Genomic DNA, 24,736 nt, shown 5'->3' on the forward strand with positions numbered 1-24,736 from the left:
TGTGTGGCACTATATACAAGGGGGGCTGTGTGGCACAATATACAAGGGCGGCAGTGTGGCACTGTATGCAAGGGGGAGCTGTGTGGCACTTTATACAAGGGTGGCTGTTTGGCACTATATACAGGGGGGCTGTGTGGTGCTATGCACAAGGAGAGCTGTTTGGCTCTATACACAAGGGGAAGATGTGTGACACTATATACAAGGGGCTGTGTGTGTGGCACAATATACAATTGGGGCTGTGTGGCACAATATACAAGGGGGGGCTGTGTGGCACTATATACAAGGGGGGCTGTGTGGCGATACAAACAAGTGGGGGCTGTGTGGCACTATATACAAGGGGGGCTGAGTGCCACTATATACAAGGGGGGCCAAGTGGAACTACATACAAGGGGGGCTGTGTTGCACTATATACAAGGGGTGCTGTGTGGCACTATACACAAGGGGCATCTGTGTGGCCCTATACACAAGGGGCATCTGTGTGGCCCTATACACAAGGGGCATCTGTGTGGCACTATATACAAGGGGCTGTGTGTGGCACTATATACAAGGGAGGGGGCGTGTGGCACTATATACAAGGGGGGTTGTGCGGCACTATATACAAGGGGAGCTGTGTGGCATTATATAAAAGGGGGGCTGAGTGCCACTGCAAACAATAGGGGCTGTGTGGCACTATATACAAGGGGGCTGTGTGGCACTATATACAAGGGGTTCTGTGTGGCACTATATACAAAGGAGGCTGTGTGGCACTATATACAAGGGCAGCTGTGTGGCACGATCTACTAAGGGGGTCTGTGTGGCACTATCTTCTACAGGGCTGTGTGGTACTGTCACGTAGGGTCTGAGGACCCACTGGGCCGTACCGCCTTGGCGGTATGGCTGCTGGCCAACAGGGTGCAGGTCAATGTCTATAGTTCGTATAGGGTACCTGTGGCAGCTCGGACAGTAGAAAGGCAAGCTCAGCTGGGACTAGGCAGCAGGTAGACATCAGGCGTGGTGAAGCAGGTCAGTCGTGGAATACAGCACGGCACGACTTGGGCTCAGCACAGTACTCGACCAGGATAGTACGGAATGCAGGGAACAGGAACACACTAGGAGACCATTGCATAGACAAACTACGGAAACAACAACGCTCAGGAATCAAAGCAGGCGGCTGGACCCCTCTTATAGTCCAAGGTACTCACGGCCTGATGATTCATCAAAGTCTTCAAGAGCGGGCACGAGCGTGCGCGCGTACCATACGGGATCCGGCTGAGGTAAGTGGAAGCGAGCGCTGCCGTCTTCTTAAAAGGAGACACGGACATGACAGTATCCCCCCTCTTACGCCCCCTCTTCTTGGGACCAGAGCGAGAGAGAAACTTCTTCAGAAGAGTAGGAGCATTGAGGTTCTCCTCTGGCTCCCAAGACCGCTCCTTAGGACCAAACCCCCTCCAATCCACCAAATAAAAAGTCTTTCCTCTCACTTTTTTGGTGCCCAAGATCTCCTTAACCTCAAATGTGTCTGAAGGACCGCTGGAGGCAACTGCAGGGCTAGGAGTCTTGGTATAGCGGTTCAGAAATACCAGCTTCAGTAGGGAGACATGAAAAGAGTTTGAGGGTAGGAGGCAGCCGAAGCTTGTAGACGACAGGGTTGATCTGCTGAAGGATCTTGAAGGGTCCGAGGAACCTGGGAGCAAATTTGCATGACGAAACCCTTAGTCGGATATTCCTAGAAGACAGCTAGACCTTTGTGCCTGGGAGAAATTGAGGAGGTTCTCTTCTCCTTGTGTCAGCCTTCCGTTTCATGCGGTCGACTGCCATTAGGATGGAGGATCAAGTCTGCTGCCAGATCTGCAGGAAGTCTCTAAAAGCGGAGTCAGCCGCTGGTACCTCAGAAGTATCGGGCACCGGGAGAGGAATTCGTGGGTGTTGGCCATAGACAATGAAGAACGGTGTATTCCTTGTAGACTCACTGGTGTGAGTATTATATGAGAACTCAGCCCACGGAAGCAGCTGCACCCAGTCATCATGCTGCTTGGAGATGAAGTGGCGTAGGTAGTTCTCCAAGATCTGATTGATCCTCTCAACCTGACCATTGGACTGAGGATGGTAGGCCGAGGAAAAGTCCAACTTTACACCTAAGAGTCCGCAGAGGGCTCTCCAGAACTTCGAGGTGAACTGAACCCCCCAATCAGACACAATGTGCTGTGGTAAGCCATGCAGGTGGAAGATGTGTTGGATGAACATCTTGGCCAGCTGAGGCGCAGAAGGAAGACCGGTCAGAGGAACGAAGTGGGCCATCTTAGAAAATCGATTCACCACCACCCAGACTGTACTGCATCCGGCAGAGAGAGGCAGGTACGTAATAAAGTCCATAGCTATATGCTACCAGGGAGCATTGGGCACAGGCAATGGCTGGAGCAGACCAGCAGGTCTGGAGTGAGCGACCTTGTTGGCTGCACATACTGAACAGAAAGAAACAAAGTCCATAATGTCCTTGGGCAGCGTGGCCCACCAGAAATGACGAGCAATCAGATCCCGGGTCTTACAGACCCCCGCGTGACCTGCCAGTCTAGAGGAGTGTCCCCAGCGGAGAATTCTTACACAATCAGCCAGGCGCACAAAAGTCCTTCCTGGAGGAATATCCCCAACTTGCAGGGGATTGACAGAGACAATGCAAGACGGATCAATAATGTTCTGTTGAATCTCCATGGTGTATTCTGTCTTGGAAGACCAGGACAAAGCATCGGCCCTCACATTCTTTTCGGCGGGGCAATAATGGAGCTCAAACTGGAACCTGGTAAAGAACAGTGACCATCTGGCCTGACGAGGGTTTAGCCGTTGGGCCGTCTGGAGGTAGGTCCGATTCTTGTGGTCTGAAAAAATTAGAATCGGATGAGCTACGCCCTCTAGTAGATGTCTCCATTCTTCCAGAGCCAATTTGATGGCCAGTAACTCCCGATCCCCAATCGAGTAGTTGTGTTCTGCGGAAGAGAAGAGCTTAGAGAAATATCCACATACCATTGACTTGCCCTTGGGACCTCTCTGGAACAGGAGTGCACCAGCACCGACCGAGGATGCGTCCACCTCCAATGAGAACTGCAGAGAGACATCCGGATGATGGAGGATAGAGGCTGATGTCAAGGCACTCCTCAGGCTATTGAATGCGGACTCGAGAGTGCACACCTTCGCGTATATGCCCTTCTTAGTGAGGTTAGAGATAGAAGTCAGTGAGGAGAAGTTTGGAATAAACGGTCTCTAAAAATTGGCGAATCGCAGAAAGCGCTGTATGGCCTTCAAGCCTTGGGGGCATGGCCATTCTAGGACAGACTTTACCTTTTCAGGATCCATCTCGAGACCTCGATTCGAGACGATGTAGCCCAGGAAGGGTAGAGTATCAATGTCAAACACACACTTCTCCAACCTGGCATACAGACGATTCTCCTTTAACCGTAGCAAAACTTGACGGACATGTCTCCGATGCGTCTTAGGAACTGGAGAAAAAATCAAGATATCATCAAGAGAGACCACAACACAAACATAGAGGAGGTCACTGAGAATGTCATTAACAAACTCCTGGAAGACCGCGGGAGCATTACACAGGCCGAAGGGCATTGCGCAAGATATTCATAGTGTACATCACGGGTGTTAAATGCAGTCTTCCATTCATCACCCTGGCGAATCCGGATCAGGTTGTAAGCCCCTCGCAGGTCTAGTTTAGAAAAAATCTTGGCACCACGTATACGATCAAACAGTTTAGAGATCAGTGGCAACGGATATTTATTCTTCACCGTGATCTGGTTGAGACCTCGGTAGTCGATACAAGGACGAAGAGAGCCATCTTTCTTTTTGACGAAGAAGAACCCGGCTCCTGCCGGGGAGGAAGACTTCCGTATGAAGCCCCTCTCCAAGTTCTCCTTCACATAGGCGGACACGGACAGAGACTCTGGCAAGGAGAGATGATATACCCTACCATGGGGAAGGGATGCACCAGGAATCAGTTTGATAGGAAAGTCATACGCCCGATGTGGAGGCAATGTCTCCACCTCCCTCTTGCTGAAGACGTCCGAAAATACAGCATAATGACCCGGCAATCCTGCCAATGACCGAGGCAGAGAAGGCTGAGCCGAACGAATCTGCACCAGGCATCGGCTTTGACACTCAGGGTCCCACTGGAGAACCTCTCCAGAATTCCAGTCCAGGACTGGGGCATGTAGTCGGAGCCAATGCATGCCCAGCAACACAGGGTTAACAGCATTTTGGACAGGACATAGAACGACAGAAGTTAAGAGTGAAGAACCCCTACTTGGAGCCTTAGCGGCTTGGTCACAGCTATGACTGGGTCTGGCAGAGGTAGTCCATTTACTGAAGCAACTCTCAACGGGCTCTCCAGAGGGGTGGAGGGTAATTGAAGAAGGTCCACCGGGTCCCTATGGATGAAATTAGCCTCGGATCCGGAGTCCAGATACGCAGAGACCTGATGCGTTCTCTCGCTGGACACTATGGTCACAGGTATGGACAATTTAGGCGGAAGTCCTTTCTTACCCAAGGTTGTCACTCCTAGAAACCCTAGACTTTGGGATTTTTGGGGACACAGGCGCACAAGATGGCCACCGAGACAGCAATATAGACAGAGTCCCGAAGTGCTTCTGCGTTGTCTCTCCTGGGTGGTTAGCTTACAATGGTCATTCAACACAGACTCCTTAGGAGGATCGACATCTGAGGACAGCAGGGGTTGCTGCAAAGTAGGAGCCAGAATAGGAAGACCTCCCTCATGACGAACCTCTTGTATGCGTTCTCGGATCCGTATATGAATCTGGGCGGACAGAAGGATGAGGTCATCCAGGGTAGGCGGCAGATCTCGAGCGGCAAGTTCATCCTTAATTTTAGGAGCCAGTGCATGCCAGAATGCAGCCACCAGGGCCTCATTGTTCCATGACAGCTCTCCCGCCTGGGAGCGGAAGTGGATGGCGTACTCACTCACAAAGGTGTCTCCTTGGTGTAGGTTAATCAAAGAAGCCGCTGCAGATGAGACCTGTCCAGGCTCCTCAAACACTATGCGAAAAGTCAGACGGAAGCCTTGGAAGTCACGGGTCTCAGGTCCTTGTCTCTCCCAGATAGGGTTCGCTCATGCAAGAGCCTTGCCAGTGAGGAGAGAGTGATGAAAGCGACCCTTGCGCCATCAGACAAAAATGTCCTAGCATACAGACTGAAATGGATCTGGCACTGATTCAAAAATCCACGACAGGTACTTGCGTCTCCATCATAGCGGTCAGGAAGTGGCAAAGAATAACGTGGGTCAATACTGCCAAGAGGTGTAGTCTGAGGATCAACTGAGGATCAACACTGCCAGGAGGTGTAGTAGGCGGAACGTCAGCTTGTGCCTCCTGCCGTTGTGCAAGAATGTTCAACGCCTGGAGTTGGTCCTGTCGAGACCGGAAGTCTAGCATATCCGCACGCATTTCTTGTGACGTCGTCATGATCTTGAATCGACCAACGGGGTCCATGGCCTGAGAGTACTGTCACGTAGGGTCTGTGGACCCACTGGGTCGTACCGCCTTGGCGGTATGGCAGCTGGCAAACAGGGCGCAGGTCAATGTCTATAGTTCGTATAGGGTACCAGTGGCAGCTCGGACAGTAGAAAGGCAGGCTCGGCTGGAACTAGGCAGCAGGTAGACGTCAGGCGTGGTGAAGCAGGTCAGGCGTGGAATGCAGCACGGCACGACCTTGGGCTCAGCACAGTACACGACCTGGATAGTACGGAATGCAGGGAACAGGAACCCACTAGGAGACCATTGCATAGACAAACTAGGGAAACAACAACGCTCAGGCATCGAAGCAGGGGGCTGGACCCCCTCTTATAGTCCAGGGTATAGTCCACGGCTCTTAAAGGGGCAGCGCGTGCACCGGACTTTGATGAAGCATCAGGCCATGAGTACCCTGGACTATAAGAGGGGTCCAGCCCCCTGCTTCGATGCCTGAGCGTTGTGGTTTCCCTAGTTTGTCTATGCAATGGTCTCCTAGTGTGTACCCTATGGGATCCGGCTGAGTTGAGTGTAAGCGAGCGCTGGCGTTTCCCGAGGAGGAGACTGGGGCGAGCGCTCGCCGACTCGTGGCTGCGGCTGTCATGGGGAGAGTAGCGCTGATGGCCCGCAGTCACAGACATGACAGGCACTATATACAATGGGGGTGGGCTTTAGTGCTATCTACAGGGGGCTATGTATGGCGCTATCCACAGGGGGGCTGTGTGGCGCTATTTACAGGGGGGCATTACTGCTGTGGGGGCACAAAGGGGGCACGGTTACTGATGTGACACTTTTATTGTGTCGAGCACTGAGGGATCATTATTATCATCTGGGACACTGTGGATTACGAGTTGTTTAGAGGATGGGGTATTGGTGTGGAGGATGCTGTAAAAGCCAGAAACCAACATGTCTGTGTGTCAAAATCTGCAGAGACGTGTCGTGGCTGGAATAAGTCACATTGGTCTGGATGGGAAAAAAAAGGGAAAGTGAATGACTCTAATCTAATCGAGAAAACATCACCTGTAAATCACTGGATATAAATGTGCTGCAATCACTTATATCGTCTGCAGAGCTCCTGTGTATAACTGGCATCTACCACTTTATGGTCACTATATGCTGGTTATATTATATCATCTGTAGAGCTCCTGTATAAAACTGGAATCTTCCAGTATATGGTCACTACATGGTGGTAATATTAAATGGTCTGCAGAGCTCCTGTTTAGAACTAGCATCTACCACTACATGGTGGTAATTTTGGTCTTTGTATAGTGGTTTTATTCAGTAACAGTATGGGGGTATTATTCAGTTACTATGGGATTACGGTGTGGCGGTATTATTTTGTAACATTATGGGTGTATTATTCAGTCACTATGTGGTTATGGTGTGGAGATATTATGCAGTAACAGTATGGGGGTATTTTTCAGTCACTGTGGTTATGGTGTGGAGGTATTATTCAGTAAAAGTATGGATGTTATTATTTAGTCACTATGTGATTATGGTGTATGGGGTATTATTGGTAATATTGCTCTTATAAAAGTGAGTTGTGTTCAGTAACAGTATGCAGGTTATATTTCATCTGGTATAATTTAATAACTGTATATGTATATAGATAATTTTTTTGTGTGAGATGGGACATATGCTTTGGGGCTTGCAACACTCCTTGACGCTCTAGAAACCAGTGATGCAGTTTTCTACACACCGCCTTCTAAATAGACTGCATTATTGATACAGTTAGGGCCTGTTCACATCAGCGTTTGGTTTCCGTTGATGGGTTCCGTCAGACCTTTCTGTCAGAGGAACCCATCGACGGAAAGGCAAACAGAAACCATAGCTTCCGTTTGCATTACCATCGATTTCAATGGTAATGCTTCCATTGCAAATGGTTTCCGTTTGTCTCTGTTCCGTAAGGTTTCAGTTTTTTTGACGGAATCATAAACCTTACGGAATGGAGACAAACGGAAACCATTTGCAACAGAAACATTACCATTGAAATCAACGGTAATGCAAACGGAAAGCTATGGTTTCCATTTGGTTTGCGTCCATGGGTTACCCTGACGGAAAGGTATGACGGAAGCCATCAATGTAGCCCTGACGCAAATGTGAACAGGCCTGAATTCAGCCTTTGGGGCCCCACTATTAACTTTGCCCAGGGCCACACTTTGTTTAAAACCGGCCCTGCTTTCACCTATCCAAGCGATTCTGATATTGTTTTCTCATGACACATTGTACTTTATCAGGTGTAAAATTTGGTTAATAAATTTGTGGCTTATTTGTGAAAAACGCCCCAATTTTGTGAAAATTTCTAAATTTGAATATCTGCTTGTAAGACAGATAGTAATACCACACAACATCGTTACTAATTAACATGTCCCATATGTCTACTTTATATTTGCATAATTTTTTTTAAATTACTTTTATTTTTCAAGCATGTTACATGGCTTATAAGTTTGCGCAGTAATTTCTCACATTATTTTTTAAAAATTCAAAAGCCTATTTTTTTTAGCTACCAGTTCAGTTCTGAAGTAGCTTTGAGGGGCCTATATATTATAAACCCCCATAAATCACCCCATTTTAAAAACTGCACACCTCAAAGTATTCAAAACAGCATTTAGAAGTATTTATGAGTTTTACAGGAATTAAAGCAAGTTAAGGTGAAATTTGCAAATGTATTTTTATTTTTTTGCAGAAATTTAATATTAATAAAAAAAATTCTGTAACACAGCAAGTGTTAACAGAAAAACACAACTCAATATTTATTGCCCAAGTCCTACAGTTTTTAGAACTATCCCACATGTGGCCTTAGTATGTTTCTGGACTCAAACACAAACCTCAGAAGCAAAGGTGCATCTTGTGGATTTTGAGGCCTTCTTTTTTTTTTTAGAATAGATTTTAGGCACCTTGTCAGGTTAGAAGAGTTCACGTGGTGCCAAAAAAAGAAACACCCCCAAAAAAATATCCCCATTTTGGAAACTACACCAGACAAGGAATTTATCTAGAGGTGTAGTGAGCATTTAAACCCCACAATTTTACTAGAATTGGACAGTGAAAATGAAAAAAAAATTATTTTTTTCCCAATAAGATATAGTTTTAGATCAACATTCTTCATTTTTCAACAAATAAAGTAAAAAAAGCATGCCAACATCTGTAAAGAAAACCCCATATGTGGTCATGAACTGATGTTTGGGCACACGGTAGAGCTCAGAATGGTAGGAGCGCCATTTGGCTTTTGGAGCGCAGATTTTGCTGGATTGATTCCTGTGCGCCATGTTGCATTTACAGATCCCCTGAGGTACCAGTACAGTGGAAACCCCTGAAAGGCGACTACATTCCTTGGGGAATTAATCTAGGGGTATAGTGGGCATTTTTGCTCCACAAGTTTTTGCTGAATTTATTAGAATTAGGATGTGAAAATAAAATAACTATATTTTTTTTCCAAGAAGACGTAGTTCAAGCTCAAAATGTTTCATTTTCACAAGGACTATAGGATAAAAAGCATCTCAGTTTGTAAAGCATTTTTTCCAGAGTACTGAAATACCCTATATGTGAAAGCAGTCTGCTGTTTAGACACACAGGAGTGCTCAGAAGGAAAGAGGGCCATTTGGCTTTTTGAGCGCATATTTTGCTGAATTGTTTTTTGGGAGCATGTCGCATTTGAAGAGCTTCCTGAGGTACCAGTACAGTAGAAATTCCCCAGATGTATCCCCATTTTCGAGACTATACCCCTCAAGGAATTAGATTGGTGGTGTAGTAAGTATTTTGTTTCAATAGTTTTTTATTGATTTTCACATGAAAGAATGAATGCTCAGGTATCAGAGTTACAGTTATACATATTCAGCTCCAACATGAGCTAAAACGGAAAAACAGACCAGAACAAAATCAACAATCATAAAGCTAGCTGAGTACATCAATACACATTTAGTTATAGAGCAGGATTATGCACATGGTCTCCCTATACCTAGACTTGTTGACACAAAGGACTAACAGCCTAGTAAGTCCAGATGTTGGTAATTGTGGGAAAGGAGAAGTTGTCATATGCTATGATCTTTTCGTATGCGTAAGAGGTAATAATTAACAATAGCAGTTTCTCCAGCGTGGATGCGTGAACACTTTTCCAATGTCTAGTCAGGACTAATTTGGCGATCACCAAGATTTTGTATGTTAAGGTTATAAATCTGGGAGGAACAACCTCCATATGTAGAAAGAGCAAAGCTAAATGAGGGGACATGGGAGTCTTAAAATGAAATAGAGATTCCAGCAAGTTAAAGAGGCTCTGTCACCAGATTTTCAAACCCCTATCTCCTATTGCAGCAGATCGGCGCTGCAATATAGATAACAGTAACGTGTTTATTTTTTTCAAAAACGAGCATTTTTGGCCAAGTTATGAGCATTTTTATATTTATGCAAATGAGCCTTTCTTAAGTACAACTGGGCGTGTTTAGAGTTATGTCCAAGTGGGCGTGTATTGTGTATGTACATCTGGGCGTTTTTACTTGTTTTACTAGCTGGGCGTTGTGAATAGAAGTGTATGATGCTGACGAATCAGTATCATCCACTTCTCTTCGTTACCACCCAGCTTCTGGCAGTGCACAGACACACAGCGTGTCCTCGCTCTTTCCTCCTGTGGGAGGAAGTGAGTGACGTCACAGCGTGATCTCGCGAGGACACGCTGTGTGTCTGTGCACTGCCAGAAGCTGGGTGGTAACGAAGAGAAGTGGATGATGCTGATTCGTCAGCATCATACACTTCTATTCACAACGCCCAGCTAGTAAAACAAGTAAAAACGCCCAGATGTACACACACAATACACGCCCACTTGGACATAACTTTAAACACGCCCAGTTGTACTTAAGAAAGGCTCATTTGAATAAATATAAAAATGCTCATAACTTGGCCAAAAATGCTCGTTTTTGAAAAAAACAAAACGTGTAGTCTTGATGGACATGTGTCTTTTTTCAGCAGTACTAACTATGTAACTATGTTACTGTTATCTACATTGCAGCGCCGATCTGCTGCAATAGGAGATAGGGGTTTGAAAATCTGGTGACAGAGCCTCTTTAAATACATGCTTCCAGTATTCATGTAGAACAGGACAGTCCCACAATGTATGCAGCAAAGTGCCCTTGTGTCCACATCCTCTCCAACAATCCGCGGAGGAATTTGGATATATCAGATGTAGCCTTTCTCGAGTGTAATACCAGTGTAGGTTAGTTTTAATAGCTGCTTCCACGTGCGAGCTACATTGTAGTGTGGAGTGAATGAGTTTGAAGGCTTTCAGCCATTGATCTTCCTCAAAGGTAGTTCCTAGATTTTTTTCCCCAAGTCCTAATTTTGTGAGTTTTGATAAATTCAGTATTAGCTTTTAAAGTATTATAAATACCTTTGAGATTTTCCATGGACTTATCAAGCCATCCAAAAAACTTCAAATTACAGAGAGGATGCAAGTCGTCAAGTTTAGAAACAAAGTGTCTAATCTGCAGATATTTATATAAGTCACTTCTTGGTAGTGAATAATTAGACATTAAATATTAGAAGGAGCGGAGTTGGTTCTGTTGATATATATGAGATAAGTTGATTATACCTCTGGTCTTCCAGTTTGTTAAGTTTAGGTCAGGAATAACTAGTTCTAAAATGTCAAAATGTAGCAGTTGTAGCAGTTGTAAATGGGAAGATACGGGTGGGAGGGGAGACATTCCAAAATGCCAGAACAAGGAACACTTTCATATTAGAGGGGAAAATGTAGAAAGAATGTAAATTTGAACCCCATGTTTAGAGAGGTTCGCTTGCCAGCCTGAACTAAAAAGTGCCACCAAGGTGGCTACATAGTAACCATACATATTAGGAATTCCCAATCAACCCAATTTTTTTTATTTCTGGTCAGTATATAGGAAGCAACTTTCGGTTTATGATAGGACCATATGTATACCACGGGAATCTGTTGAAGGCAGCAAAAAAATTACTTCAGAATAGTTATTGGGACCGTTCTAAATAAATATAAGAGATTTGGTAGTAATAACATTTTAAAAGTGACGACCCTACCCACCCATGATACTTCAAATTGATGTAGTCTAGTAGTCTCTAATTGAATGGATGTTAGGAAGGGTTCATAATTAGCTCAGTATAGGGATTTATGTAGAGGTGTCAAAGTGATGCCCAGATATTTGATACCACCTTCCAGACAGTCAAAGGGATATTTGTTTTCAAGAAGATGAAGTGTCGAGGAGGAAAGATTCAGCGGTAGTATTTGGGACTTTGAGTATTACGTTTTTATAAAGAGATCCACCCATAGGTTTGAATACATTCCAAAGCAAATTCCAGAGAAACCACTGGGGATGATAGCAAGATTCTAATGTCATCCGCGTATAATGATATTGTATGAGTTCTATTTCCGATTTGTATCCTGTGGATATCGGCATGCGTTCTTAAAAGTTGTGTGAATGGTTCCATGGATAGGATAAACACTAGTGGGGATAATGGACATCCTTGTCTAGTGTCATTGGTGATTTGAAAACTATCTGATAGCACACCATTAGTGTAGACCTTAGCGGAAGGATTTGAATATAGTCCCTTAATAGCCGTAAGTATCGTCCCATTGGAACCCATTGTATCGAGGGTGGAAAAAGTATAAGCTCAGTGTATACGTTCAAAAGCTTTTTCAGTGTCGAGGGCTAACATAACCAATGGAGAATGGGACTGTTCAATATGATATACTAGGCCTAGCACTCTACGTGTATTGTCTGAAGCCTGTGTACCCTTCACAAATCCTACTTGATCCTCTCCTATCAATGAGGGCAAAACAGGGGCAAGTCTTGTAGTCAAAATTTTTGCATAAAGCTTTACATCTGTGTTCAATAGCGATATATAGGACGAAAATTCTGAGGAGCGTCCATGGATTTGCCCGGTTTTGGAATAGTTACAATTAAAGCAGATTGGTTTTCTGCTGTCATGGATTCAGATGACATAGCTTTCTGAAAAAATATAAGGAGTTAAAATGCCTTGTAAAGACTTGTAATACACATTAGAGAGACCATGCGGACCACGGGATTTACCATTAAGTAGTTGCTGGATTGTAGTGTAAATCTCTACTCCCAGTATTGGGGAATTTAGGCTAGATAATGGTCTCTCTGAGAGTGTAGGTAAGGCCAGGTTGCGAAGAAAATTCTGTATGTCCGTCTCAGACGGATGAGGAGAAAAAGGGTACGTACCTAGGATATAGAGTGATGAGTAAAAGTTCTTACATTGATTGGCTATGTTTTTAGGATGTGTCTGTTTAGTTTTAGTGTGGGGGTCTATGAGAAACGGGATCTTCGATTTCTGATGTTGGGTTTTACGACGTATTGCTAGCAATTTACCGGCTCTGTTATTTTGTGAATAATATATAGCCTTAGTTTTTTTTAAAGATTCTTTTCATAATCAAATAAAAGGCTACAGCGGAGGCGTTGGCAAAGATTAAATAATTGTTCCGCTTGTTGCAGGGTTTGTGTAGTTTTATTCTGGGATTCTAAGTGTTGAAGGGAGGAAATTGTGGCTAAGCATTGTTTTTTCACTATGTGTCCCAAACGGATGAGAGTACCTCTAATGAATGCTTTGTGGGCATGTCATTTATGTCTGAACTGTCATTAGTCAGGAAGTATTCACGAAGCTCTGTTTCTGTAGTTTGTTTGTGGGCAGAATGCGAGAGTAAAAAGGGGTTACATCTCCAGAGATTATTCTGATTCACATTATTATATTCCTCCAGGTATAGGGAAATAGCGGCATGATCTGACCACTTAATGGTCTCAATAGTTGAACATTTAGAAGAGAGGAGTAACTCTTTATCTACCAAAAACATGTCAACACAGGAGTAGCTATTATGAGCCTGAGAATAAAACAAATAGTCCCTTTCTGCACTATGTTGAGCACGCCATATATCATATAAGTCATGTTTCCAAATTAAATTTCCCAGTGGAGTTAGTAGCTGGCGAGAGGGATTCATATTATCGAGGGTGGTATCAATTATAGAATTAAAGTCCCCACATATTACTATTCTGCCTTGCTTAAATTTATGAACAAGCCTAATTACTTTTTAGAAGAAGCGGAGTTGGTGTCTGTTGGGTACATATAAATTCACCAACGTATACGTCACATTATTAATCATGCATAGCAAAATAACGAAGCGACCCTTATGGTCGATGTGGACCTGAATTGGTTGAAAGGCAACGGAATTCTTAACAGCCACCAGAACACCTCTAGTTTTAGTGGTAAAGTGAGATTGGTATATATATGGGGAAAGAGATTGTGGGTAATTCGAGACGCATCTTTTTGCAAAAGGTGTGTCTCTTGGGCACAGATAATATCACATGCCAAAGATTTAGCTTCCATCCACATTGTGCGAACTATTAAGGCCTTTGACATTCAAGGAAGCTATTGTAACAACCATTGTACAGGGAGAAGGTGTGCTGGTGACTGCAGAACATCAAAGTAAACAGTACAAGTCTGTATCATAAAAGTACCAGAAGTAAAGTGAATCATGGTGAGACAGTTTCGTCCAATAGAAGACCAATCTTCCATGAATCTGCTAGCTAAAATGGAAAACAATAGGTAAAACAGCAAACAATCAAAACGGGACTTCATGCGTCCTCTAGAAGACAACATACAGGAACAGTGAAGGCTGTTCAACAAATGGGGGGAAAGAACAGTCAGCTTGATGTTGACTAAGATGGTCGCCTCTGCACCAAAAGGATAGGTGTGTGAATCCTCATATGGATCTAGATGAGCTGCAAATTAAGTACTCCAGGTATTTTTACAAGGCAGTAGAGAATTGTTGTTTACGTTGGCTCACTACTTGCCAACCATCTCGCAGTCTAGGGGGGTAGGTATTAGAAGGTTTTTCAGGGGTAGGCTTCGTTATATCCCACTGTCCCAAGAGGGTGATACCTTCTGCGAGGGTCCGGATAACGTGAAGAGAGTTGATGTGGTGAATAAGCAGACGAACTGGGAAGCTCCAGCAGTAGAGAATCTTGTGATCACGTAAGGCCAGTGTGACGGGGGCTAGTTGTCTGCGCATTTGTAGTGTTACAGCAGATAAGTCCGTGACGATAGACAGAATTTTGTACTGAGTAGGTAGAGCATCTTTTTTCCAAGTGGATGCCATCAGTAGCTCTCTGATGTAATAGAAATGGACGCGGGCAAAGACATTGCGTGGAACGTCATATGTCAAATCTTTTGGTCTCTGTCAATGATAAGATCTCTAGGGGTGCATCGAGGAAGCATAGTTTTGATAAAGCCCTGTACATAATTGGCCAAATCCGATGCTGCAACATTCTCCGGAATCCCTCAAAAGTTGACATTATTCCAGCGGGATCTATCTTCTAGGTCCACCAGTTTAGCTCTATCTTGAGAGACCTCATCTGCTGTCATAGTGAGCGTCCATTAATTCGTTATGAGAAGCAACAAATTCACTGATTTTAGATTCCACATGTTGCACTCTGTGCTCACCTTCTTGCACTGCCACAGACATAGAGCGAAGAAGTTTTGCAAAGCCGGAATGTAGGGAAGTGCTGAGAGCTTGCAGCATGGTTTTCATAGTAAGCTTAGTAACAGAGTTCATGGAGGAAGGTAAATCTCCCAGAATGTCACCATATTCAGGGGTTAGGGGATCACAGGGTATGATGACCCCTACCTTATCTGTTGGTGAGTACGGAGAGAGTAGTCGCTGTCTCTGCTGCGACAGGCTTCTGGAGCTCTCAGACGCCGGAGAGGAAGGAGCAGAGCCGTGCTTGGAGTGAGAAAGATGGCACCCGCACCTACCGGAAGTCGGGTTTTCTGAATGACCGTCAAGGAGATCATCTTGGGCGGCCAATGGTAGGAGAGCCAGAGTAGGTACTGAGCCATTCCTTCTCTGTACCTTTGCTTCCGACGTGTGTAGTGACGGGGATTGCCGAGGAGGATCGGAGGTGAGTGATCCGGCCTGAGAATATGCATCTCCGCCATCTTGTCCTTAGTCAGCACGGCGAGAACGATAAAAATCCGTAAGTCGGGCAGGTCTCGTCAGCGTCTAGGCATCTCGGTGGATATCTTTAACCAGGTCAATTAAGCTGTTGCCGAACGGAGCACTATTCGAGGCATTAGTCCATGAAGTAGCTAGAGTGGTGCAGGAGCCGAGCTCTCAAGCGGCCATCATGTTCGGCAGCCAAGACACGCCCCTGTAGTAAGTATTTTGACCCACAGGTGTTTTATAGATTTTATGAGAATTGGGCCATGGTAATTTAAATCTATATTTTTTCCAATAATATGTAGCTTTAACTCAAGTTTTAATTTTTACAAGAAATACAGGAGAAACGGCACTTCAAAATGTGTTCCACTATTTCTCCCGGGTAAGGCAATACCCAATATGTGGTTGTAAACTGCTATTTGGATACATAGCAAGGCTATAAATTGAAGGAGCCCAATTTTGTTTTTGGATTAGGGATTTTACAAAACTAGTTTTCGGACTCCATGTTGCATCGGGCTGAGACACCAGTACAGTTGAAACCCCCGAGAAATTACCCCATTTTGGAAACTACTTCCTTTAAGGAATTCATCTAGAGGTATAGTGAGCATTTTGGCCACACAGGTGTTTTTACAGAAATTAGTACACAATAATTGTTGCAGACTCAAAATTGCCATTTTTCCACAGATATGCCATTTCAGTGCCCAATATCTTGTGATCAGCTTGTGCCACTGGAGAAACACACCCAATAAATTGTTAAGCAGGTTCTCTATAGAGTAATAGCCTATATGTGGTCATAAACGGCTGTTTGAGTACACTGCCAGGCTCGGAAGGACCGCCATTTGGCTTTTAGAGCGCAGATTTTGTGTGGTAGCAGTTTTGTTTAGGATTTTACTGGTGTTTCAGCTTTTAATGTGAGGGTATATGTAAGCTGGGCGTAGTGCATCAGGGTATATGTAAGCTGGGTGGAGTGCATCAGGGTATATGCAAGCTGGGCGGAGTACATCAGGGTATATGTAATCTGGGCAGAGTACATCAGGGTATATGTAAACTGGGTGGTGTACATCAGGGTATATGTAAGATGGGCGGAGTACATCAGGGCATAATAGGTTGAAGTAATAATTGAGTAAATAAATAATAAAACCAAACCAGCCAGAACCAGTCCTTCATGAACAGGCCAGGTTTTTTTCTAAGATGTCGCAATGTTTCCTTTCTGATACCCTTTCTGAAACACACTCTGCACTCTTTTTGGGTCCTTCCATTATGTGCAGTTTGGGGAACTTCGCTCTAAATGTTGCGATGATCACGTTTTGGGGAATAGGTGCTTGAACACTCCCCGGTTCTCAAATATTAGGGAAATTATAATTACCTCTTAAAGATGAAGGAATGTTCCCAACTGACCTGCACATAAGGATAGCAAGTAAGCATTATACAATGCCATCTGTATGATGTGAATGGCCAGCTTTATGTACCAAGAGACACGGCTACATGGTAAATGAGGGTATTGTACAAAATATCTGCACTCCAGTATTGCCTAATCATTGACTTCTTCACTAGCCCTGTAAGCATCACAAGGCCCTAAAATGTTCATATCTCAGCTGCATCTACGAGGTTCATCTGTATTATTTTTCTGTTGACAGAGTGTGTGAGGGCTTGGTTTTTGTGGAACGAACTGTCATTTTTATTGGTTTCATTTTGGGGTAAATGCGATTTTTTTGGGTCACTTTTAAGTTAATTTTTGGGGAGGCGAGAAGACTAAACAGCAATTCTGGCACTGAGTTTTATTTTTATTATTTACAGCGTTCACCGTGCAGTATAAACAACATGTTAACTTTATTCTGTGGGCCAATATGATTACAGTAATACCAAATTTATATATTTCTTTTTACGTTTTACTACTTTCCCACCTCACGAACCTCAGGTACGAACACAGCGATACCTATTATGTATAGTGTTTTTAATTTTTTTCCAATTATAAAGGACTTGATCAGGGAAACGGCTATTCTTGTTTCTATGACTTAAAACATATTTATTTACGTTTGTAAAAAAATATATATTTTTTTTTTACAGTTACTTGGGGACTTGAAGGCCTGATCTTCTGATCCCATGTACAATACACTGGCCGACCAGGAGGCCTTTGATAGGCTTCCTGGTAGCTATATCAACCATCGGTACCCCACAATCACTTGCAAGTGGCCGAAGTGGTACAGAGTTAGCTTCCTACCTCTGTCAGCCACTTAGAAGTCACGGTTGCTATTCACAGCAGCACCTATGGGGTTAAACGGTGCCGATCGGAGATAACTCCAATCTTCGCCGTTGCAGCGGGATGTCTGCTGTATATTACAGTTGACAACCACTGAAGATGGCGTGGACACAGCTCCTGTGCCCGCTTCATCTTCAAGATGTGACTGTACGCCCATTTGCATTAAGTTATTCTTGACATGGATATACATTCACGTCCTTTTGCACGAAGGGCTTAATGGAGGGCGTTTGTCTTTAAACCAGTGCATTTCTTGGAGAAACACAATGTTGCGGTGACATTTGAATGTGATTAAAGATTTTATGTCTCTTAAAGCGTTCTATATGTATAGTGACATCGGGGGCTGTTCCTGGAGCGGAATCCCAGTCCAGTGCATCGGCAACGCTCTGGCTGGGGATTCCACTTCAGGAGGAGCCCCTGACGTCACTGTCCATATATTTTATTCAGGAAAACAGCAGCACAGCCACAAAAAATTCTTCAGTGTAAAAGGACAACTACCCAAACTTGGGTGGTGCACACAGTAAAGAATCCCAGGTCCAAGGGAGACAATCCACATGCAAGCGAAGAAAGGAACTGCAACACTCAAGATAATCCAAAGAAGTGTATTTGATTTTATTCACCAAGCATAAAAACACTTGCAACGTTTCAACCCATAAATGGGTCTTTATCAGGCACGCTTGATAAAGACCCATTCATGGGTTGAAACGTTGCAAGTGTTTTTATGCTTGGTGAATAAATCAAATACACTTCTTTGGATTATCTTGAGTGCTGCAGTTCCTTTCTTCCATTGCATACTGCCCATATATGGATAGTGATGCCAGGGGCTTCTCCTGGAGCGGAATCCCCGGGCAGAGCATCGGCAACGCTCAGGTTGGGGATTCCGCTTCAGGTGGAGCCCCTGACGTCACTGTCCATTTATGGAAAGTGACGCCAGTGGCTTCTCCTGGTGCGGAATCCTTGGCTAGAGCGTCGGAAAAGCTCTGGGGGAATTCCGGTCCTAGACAGGCGCTCCGCTCCTAGACAGGGTATTTGGCAAAAAATCTAATCACATGCACTTAGCGCTGTGAGGAGGAGAGAGTGAGTGTCAGAAAGCACGGCCGACACTCGGATTACATCCACGTGACGGCGGTGTTTTACATGGCCCCACAGAGTCCTATGGGAGTTGTGTGGCCATAAGAATGGCCCAAAATAGGGCTTGCTCCATTTTTTGACAGACCAGTAATTTGGGGTGCATTGTTTTCACCGCCACAGTGTGACGTCTGTTAAAAAAACGGCAGAGAAACCCTGCTGTGTGAACAGGGCCTTAGAAATGGACGCATGCGTGATACTTTCCGGGTGTCATGCGGTTGCCATGGCAACGGCACCGCCCATTATGCCGGAGCGTCTCTTCACGCCAGATACAGGCTCGGTGGGGAGATCACGAGTGGGGGTACAGAATAAAACATTCTTTTAAATAGTTTTTTTAGGGAAGAGGGGTAATTTCTTTGTTTTATCTTTTTAACCCCCACAATATATTTTTCAGGGTAGAAATGAACAAATAATTTGTGTTCCCTGCATTTCCCTACATATAGATTAGTGGTAATAGTGATTTAAAGGGGTTGTCCCACAAAACACATGTATCCCCTATCCACGGGATAGGGGATACATGTGTGATCACTGGGGGTCTGACCACTGGGACCCCCAGCGATAAGGAGTATGGGGGACCGAAAGTCCCCCGAAGTGCTCCATGAGAAGCATCGGACCCCCGTGGTTCGTGTCCAGCAGCTCCATAAAAATGAATGGGGCACCAGTCATGCTTGTGCGCATGCGTGACCGGCGCTCCATTCATTCCTATGGAGCTGCAGGACACCCAAGCTGGACACAGACCACGGAAGTGCCAAGCTTGTCATGGAGCACTTCGGGGGACTTTCTGTCCCCCGTTCTTATTGCTGGGAGTCCCAGTGGTCGGACCCCCAGCGATCACATATGTATCCCCTATCCTGTGGATAGGGGATACATATTGTTTTGTGGGACAATCCCTTTAATGCAAGTCACTGCTGATCTACATAAAGGAAAAAATGGGAGAAGACAGAGATTTTGTCTTTATAGTATTCATTCTGCTCCCAAGAAAATCCTTCGATGTCAATGATGACTTTTTCACTGTAAGCATCCTTAAAATAGAGACTGGAAAATGAGCTGTGTTTAAAGCAGTGGTGCATAACCTGCGGCTTGGGACACACATACGGCCAGCGATGCTATTCTGTGGCCCCCAGCCATTTCTGGCAACCCCATATTTGGGGATCTCTCTGGCACTCCAGAGAGGAAGAGATGAGGCGGAGAGGTGGCTGTGCAAGAATGTGGCTCTTTCCATTGTAGTTTTTGGGAGTAACTCCCATAATCTACAGAAGAGAAAACTGTGCTTACGCGTGCAAACAGGGGATAACGGCATTGTTCTAATAAGTGTAAGTCCCAGAGGTCTACCCCTACTTATCAGACATTTATAGAATATACCCTCCAAGTTGTATTGGAGCCCTAGTGAGTGGTACAATCTGACAATGTGGCCCACAGACCAAAACATTTTTTTAAAGCGTATCTTTCACCTGAATATGGTGCCCTGTTTCAGGAAAGCTAATTATGGAGACAGGTCCACTATACTATCAGCCTAAATTGCACACACAAAAATATTGTGCTATTTGGCTAATAGAGACTAACAAAGAATAAACTCAAAGCTATAAGTTGTAGTATTCTTGAGGAGAACACTCCCCCTACCTCTCTCACCAGTGACTGAATCCTGCCGTGTATACATGCAGCTGTCAGGAAGTGGTGACATGGGCAAAAGGAGGCTGCTGGAGAATAAACAGATGACTCATAACTATGAGTCTGCTGAACCCTATTAGTCTAATGCTGCAAAATGTTTAATTTAGCATTGTGGTGAGGCCCCGTCATCAACATGTTTTGGCTGGTGAGGCCCCAGTAAAAAAAGATGGAGAAGCCTTGGTGTATAGCACACTGCCACTAAACTCTGAAGCAGTGGATACATGTTCTCTGAAATGATAAATCATGTTTACTATCTGGTAGTCTGATGGATGGTTCTGGGTTTGGCAAATGACAGAATAATACTACCTAATGAAATGCATAGTGCCTACTGTAAATTTTGGTGGAGGAGGGGTAATATTCTGGGGCTATTTTTCAGGGTTTGGGCTAAGCCCCTTATTTCCAGTGCTACAACATATATTGACATTTTAGAAAATTGTATGGTTGCAACATTGTGGCAACAGTTTGGGGAAGGCCCCTTCCTGTTCCACAATGACTGTGCACCTGTGCACATAGCAAGGTTTATAAACGCATGGTGTGGAGGAACTCGAGTGGCCTTCACAAAGCCCTGACTTAAACCTCATCAAACACATTTGGGATGAATTGGAATGCCAATTGCGAGCCAATTCGGCTGAATGGCCACAAATTCCCACAGACACGCTCCAAAATCTTGTGTAAAGCCTTTCCAGAAGAGTGGAGGCTGTTATAACCGCAATGGGGAACCCAACCCATGGTTTTGTTGGCATGGGATGTCCAACAAGATCATAGAGATGTGATGGTCAGATGTAAACATACTTTTGGCCATATAGTATAAAGCATACATAAAATTGCATAAGTTTACTGATCACTATACACATATTTATTCAGTTAATAGTTTGTTAATAATGTCACTCCAGATTTAAAAGTCATAAAATTATATCATTATGAACATTGTAGCTATTTACCATTCATCTGTGAAGTCCAGTCTTATTGTACTTGTGGTAGTTCCTTCTGTACTGTAGTGTAATTGCAATACAGGCTCACTTGTCTCAGCTTCGGGACTGAATTTGGCGGTTTCTTTAAAAAAATTTAACATAAAATGGTCACCAACAAACAACTAAAATGTATGCCAACATTTTTCTTTTGCATTTTATTTGATAGAACTCAACTATATCTACAATACAAATAAGTATACCCATACCTTCTTCAAAAAAAAATCAACACATCGTCTTCATAAAGCCGCACCTTATCTTCCATCCCTCCTATTCTAATTTCACATAGGTCCCCTCTCTCTCTCTCTCTTAATTGCTGTGCCAACAGCTCAATCATCAAGGCGAATAATAAGGGTGAAAGGGGGAATAAGGGGGAGGCTTAGTCATTTAGACTAATTCTTGCCATGGCTTCTGCAAATAGAAGCCTAACCCACTTTATATATTGCCTCCCGAATCCAAATCTCCAAAGGACCTCCCATATGTAGGCCCACTCGACGTGGTCAAGTGCTTTGACCGCATCAGGTGATTTCACAGCAGGGCTTCTGAAATCCTGCCAATCCCCCATAAGAGCCAAAAACATTGTCGTATGTTACCAGACGTAGCTTTCACGGGGATAAAAGCGGACTGGTCTGGGTGTATTTACAACACCTCTATCACACCTCTCAGCCAACTTGACAACATTTTTGCTATAAACTTATAGTCCAAATTCATTAGGAAAATCAGTCTATAGGAAGCTACTTTAGAAGGATCCTTCCCTTCCTTCAGGATCAATACCACCAAGGCTTCCCTTATTGAAGGGGGGGATATATCTTTTGTACCGGAGCTAATTACTACTTCCAAGAGCAGTAGGCATAGTATGCTTCCATATTTCAAGAACGCCTCACTTGTAAGCCCATCGCATCCGGGGGACTTATCCTTTGGGCTATTTCTTACAACTTGCTTGAGTTCCTGAAGAGTAAAAGTGGAATCAAGCGTAGTCCTCATATGTTCCTCTAAACTCGGCAATCACATCCCTTTTAGATACTTAGCAATTTCTGCTGGTGGGGGTCTTTATTTCAGATGAGTACAGCTCAGGATAGCACCTCACCAACACCTCCACCCCCCCCCCTATCCCTCCTATTTACACTCCTGATAGAAGAAAGTGTTAGGTAAAGCAAACTCCTCCTTCAACTGTTGAAAAGACTTAAGTACACACTCCTTATATACATACGAAATGAAAATAACTCCGGAAGACTCCCATTGCTCAAACCTCTGCAATTGATATAACTCCCATGCCTGGACATTCCGCCATAAAGGAATGAGCCGAGTAATCCCTGTGATACCTTGGATTTCCCTGGAAGTCTAAATCGCTGTGCCTCCAGCAAGGAAAGTAAAGGGCCATTACCCAACAAATACTTTAATATTATACCACTGGAACCTCCACAGTCTGACAGCCCCCAACCCTTAAAATGTTGCAACTGCGCCACCAAAAAATATATCTGAGGGTTAGGAACTGCCAAACCCCCCTCGTCAGTGGGCAGCTGTAATGTTTCTAGCTTAATTCTGGGCGTACCTCTTCCCCATATAAATCCACAAAAAATGTGATCAATTCTGCAGAACAGAGATTTAGGGATCCAGACCGGCAAATTATGAAGTACATAGAGTAATTGCGGCATTAAAATAATTTTCAACAAACTGATTCTGCCCACCAATCCCAACAGCAATTTACCCCAGGCTTCAGTCTTCATTTTGAACTTTCCCAGAAGCGCCAACATGTTCAGAGGAATAAAATCAAAGACCCGAGTAATCTGCATCAAGTATTTGAATTGCGACGTGACAGGAACCATAGCCAGACTAGATGGCAGAGAATCTACTAACGGATCCACAGGAAGCATAGCCGACTTATTCCAATTAATAGTGAGACCGGAGAATTCACCAAATAGAGTGATAGTACTGACAGCCTGAGACAAGGATTCTCCCGCACATCCCCCAAAAACAAAAGAATATCATCAACATACAAGGCCACTTTCTCCTCCAACCCTCCATACTTAAACCCCACTATTTCTGAAGTCATCCTAAGTTTAATTGCCAAAGGTTCTATGGCCAGGGCAAAGAGTACAGGGGATAAAGGACACCCCTGCCTTGTGCCTCTTTCCAGAACAAAAACATCAGAAACCAAATTATTCACCCGAACCCGAGGCGCAGTACATAATTTTTACCCAAGAGATAAATCGGGGCTCAAATCCCATTCTCTCCAGGACGGCCCACAAATAACTCCATTCCACACTATCAAACATCTAGGGACAATACCACTCTACCACCAGGATTATCCGGGACCACCTGGAGATTCAGGAACAAGCGACGAATATTAATAGCACTGAATTTAGATGGCATAAAGCCCACTTGATCAACGTGCACCAGGGTAGTAACAACCCCCCCCCCCCAACCGAAGGGACAAGACTTTAGCCAGCAGTTTAATATCCGTGAGAAATAGGGAAATTGGACTGTAAGATTCCGTGCACCTGGGGTCTTTATCCGGTTTCAGAAGAACAACAATGAGTGCCTCCATCATAGAAGCCGGTAGTCTCCCCCTCTCCTCTGCCTCCTGAAACACGGACAACATGTGTGGCAATAACAAATCACTATATTGTTTGTATATTTCCACGGGAAACCCATCAGTCCCAGGGGCCTTGTCATTGGACATGTGGTTTAACGCCATCGTTAGTTCCTTAAGCGTGAGAGGCGCTTCCAACAAATTACACTGCTCCGCCGACAAAGATGGCAAAGGAATACCATCTAAGTAAGCAGCCAGACCCTCAGTGGTGACCCCAATTCTAGAAGCATACAAAGATCTATAATAGTCACAAAATTGAGTCAGTATACCTTCCGAATCCGTAACCAGAGAGCCCTGCCCATTCCAAATACCTGACATGAAGTGTGCATCCTGTTGTGCTCTATCCACAGTAGCCAATAGATGACCAGTATGCTCCCCCTCCTCAAAATATCTCTGCCTCATAAACATGCATTTATTTTCCGCTATCTGTCTATCATGTGCTGAAAGTGCTTCCTGCACTTCCTTCCAGTGTTTCAAATTTTCCTGTGTAGGGTCTACTACATACCGCCCCTCCGTGTCCTGCAGTCTAGATCGTTTCAATTCTCCTAACGCTCTAGTTTTACGTTTAACCCTAGATATCTCTTATATATATATACCTCTAAAAAAGGCCATCATAGCATCCCAAACAACTAGCAAAGAAGTGGAGCCCAC

At 44.3% G+C, this 24,736-nt stretch overlaps 1 protein-coding gene across 4 annotated transcripts in view; it reads right to left on the minus strand.

The window, feature by feature from the left end:
* The window catches only part of DCAF6 (DDB1 and CUL4 associated factor 6), a 712,682-nt gene that overhangs the window by 264,549 nt on the left and 423,397 nt on the right, over positions 1 to 24,736 (minus strand). For all 4 annotated transcript variants that reach the window (XM_075853536.1, XM_075853533.1, XM_075853534.1 and 1 more), the window contains one exon: positions 21,466 to 21,577. In XM_075853536.1, coding sequence (XP_075709651.1) covers positions 21,466 to 21,577 — 112 coding nt within the window. The remainder of the gene's footprint in view (positions 1 to 21,465; positions 21,578 to 24,736) is intronic.

This window comes from Rhinoderma darwinii, chromosome 2, assembly GCF_050947455.1.
Source record: "Rhinoderma darwinii isolate aRhiDar2 chromosome 2, aRhiDar2.hap1, whole genome shotgun sequence".
Classification (NCBI taxonomy): domain Eukaryota; kingdom Metazoa; phylum Chordata; class Amphibia; order Anura; family Rhinodermatidae; genus Rhinoderma; species Rhinoderma darwinii.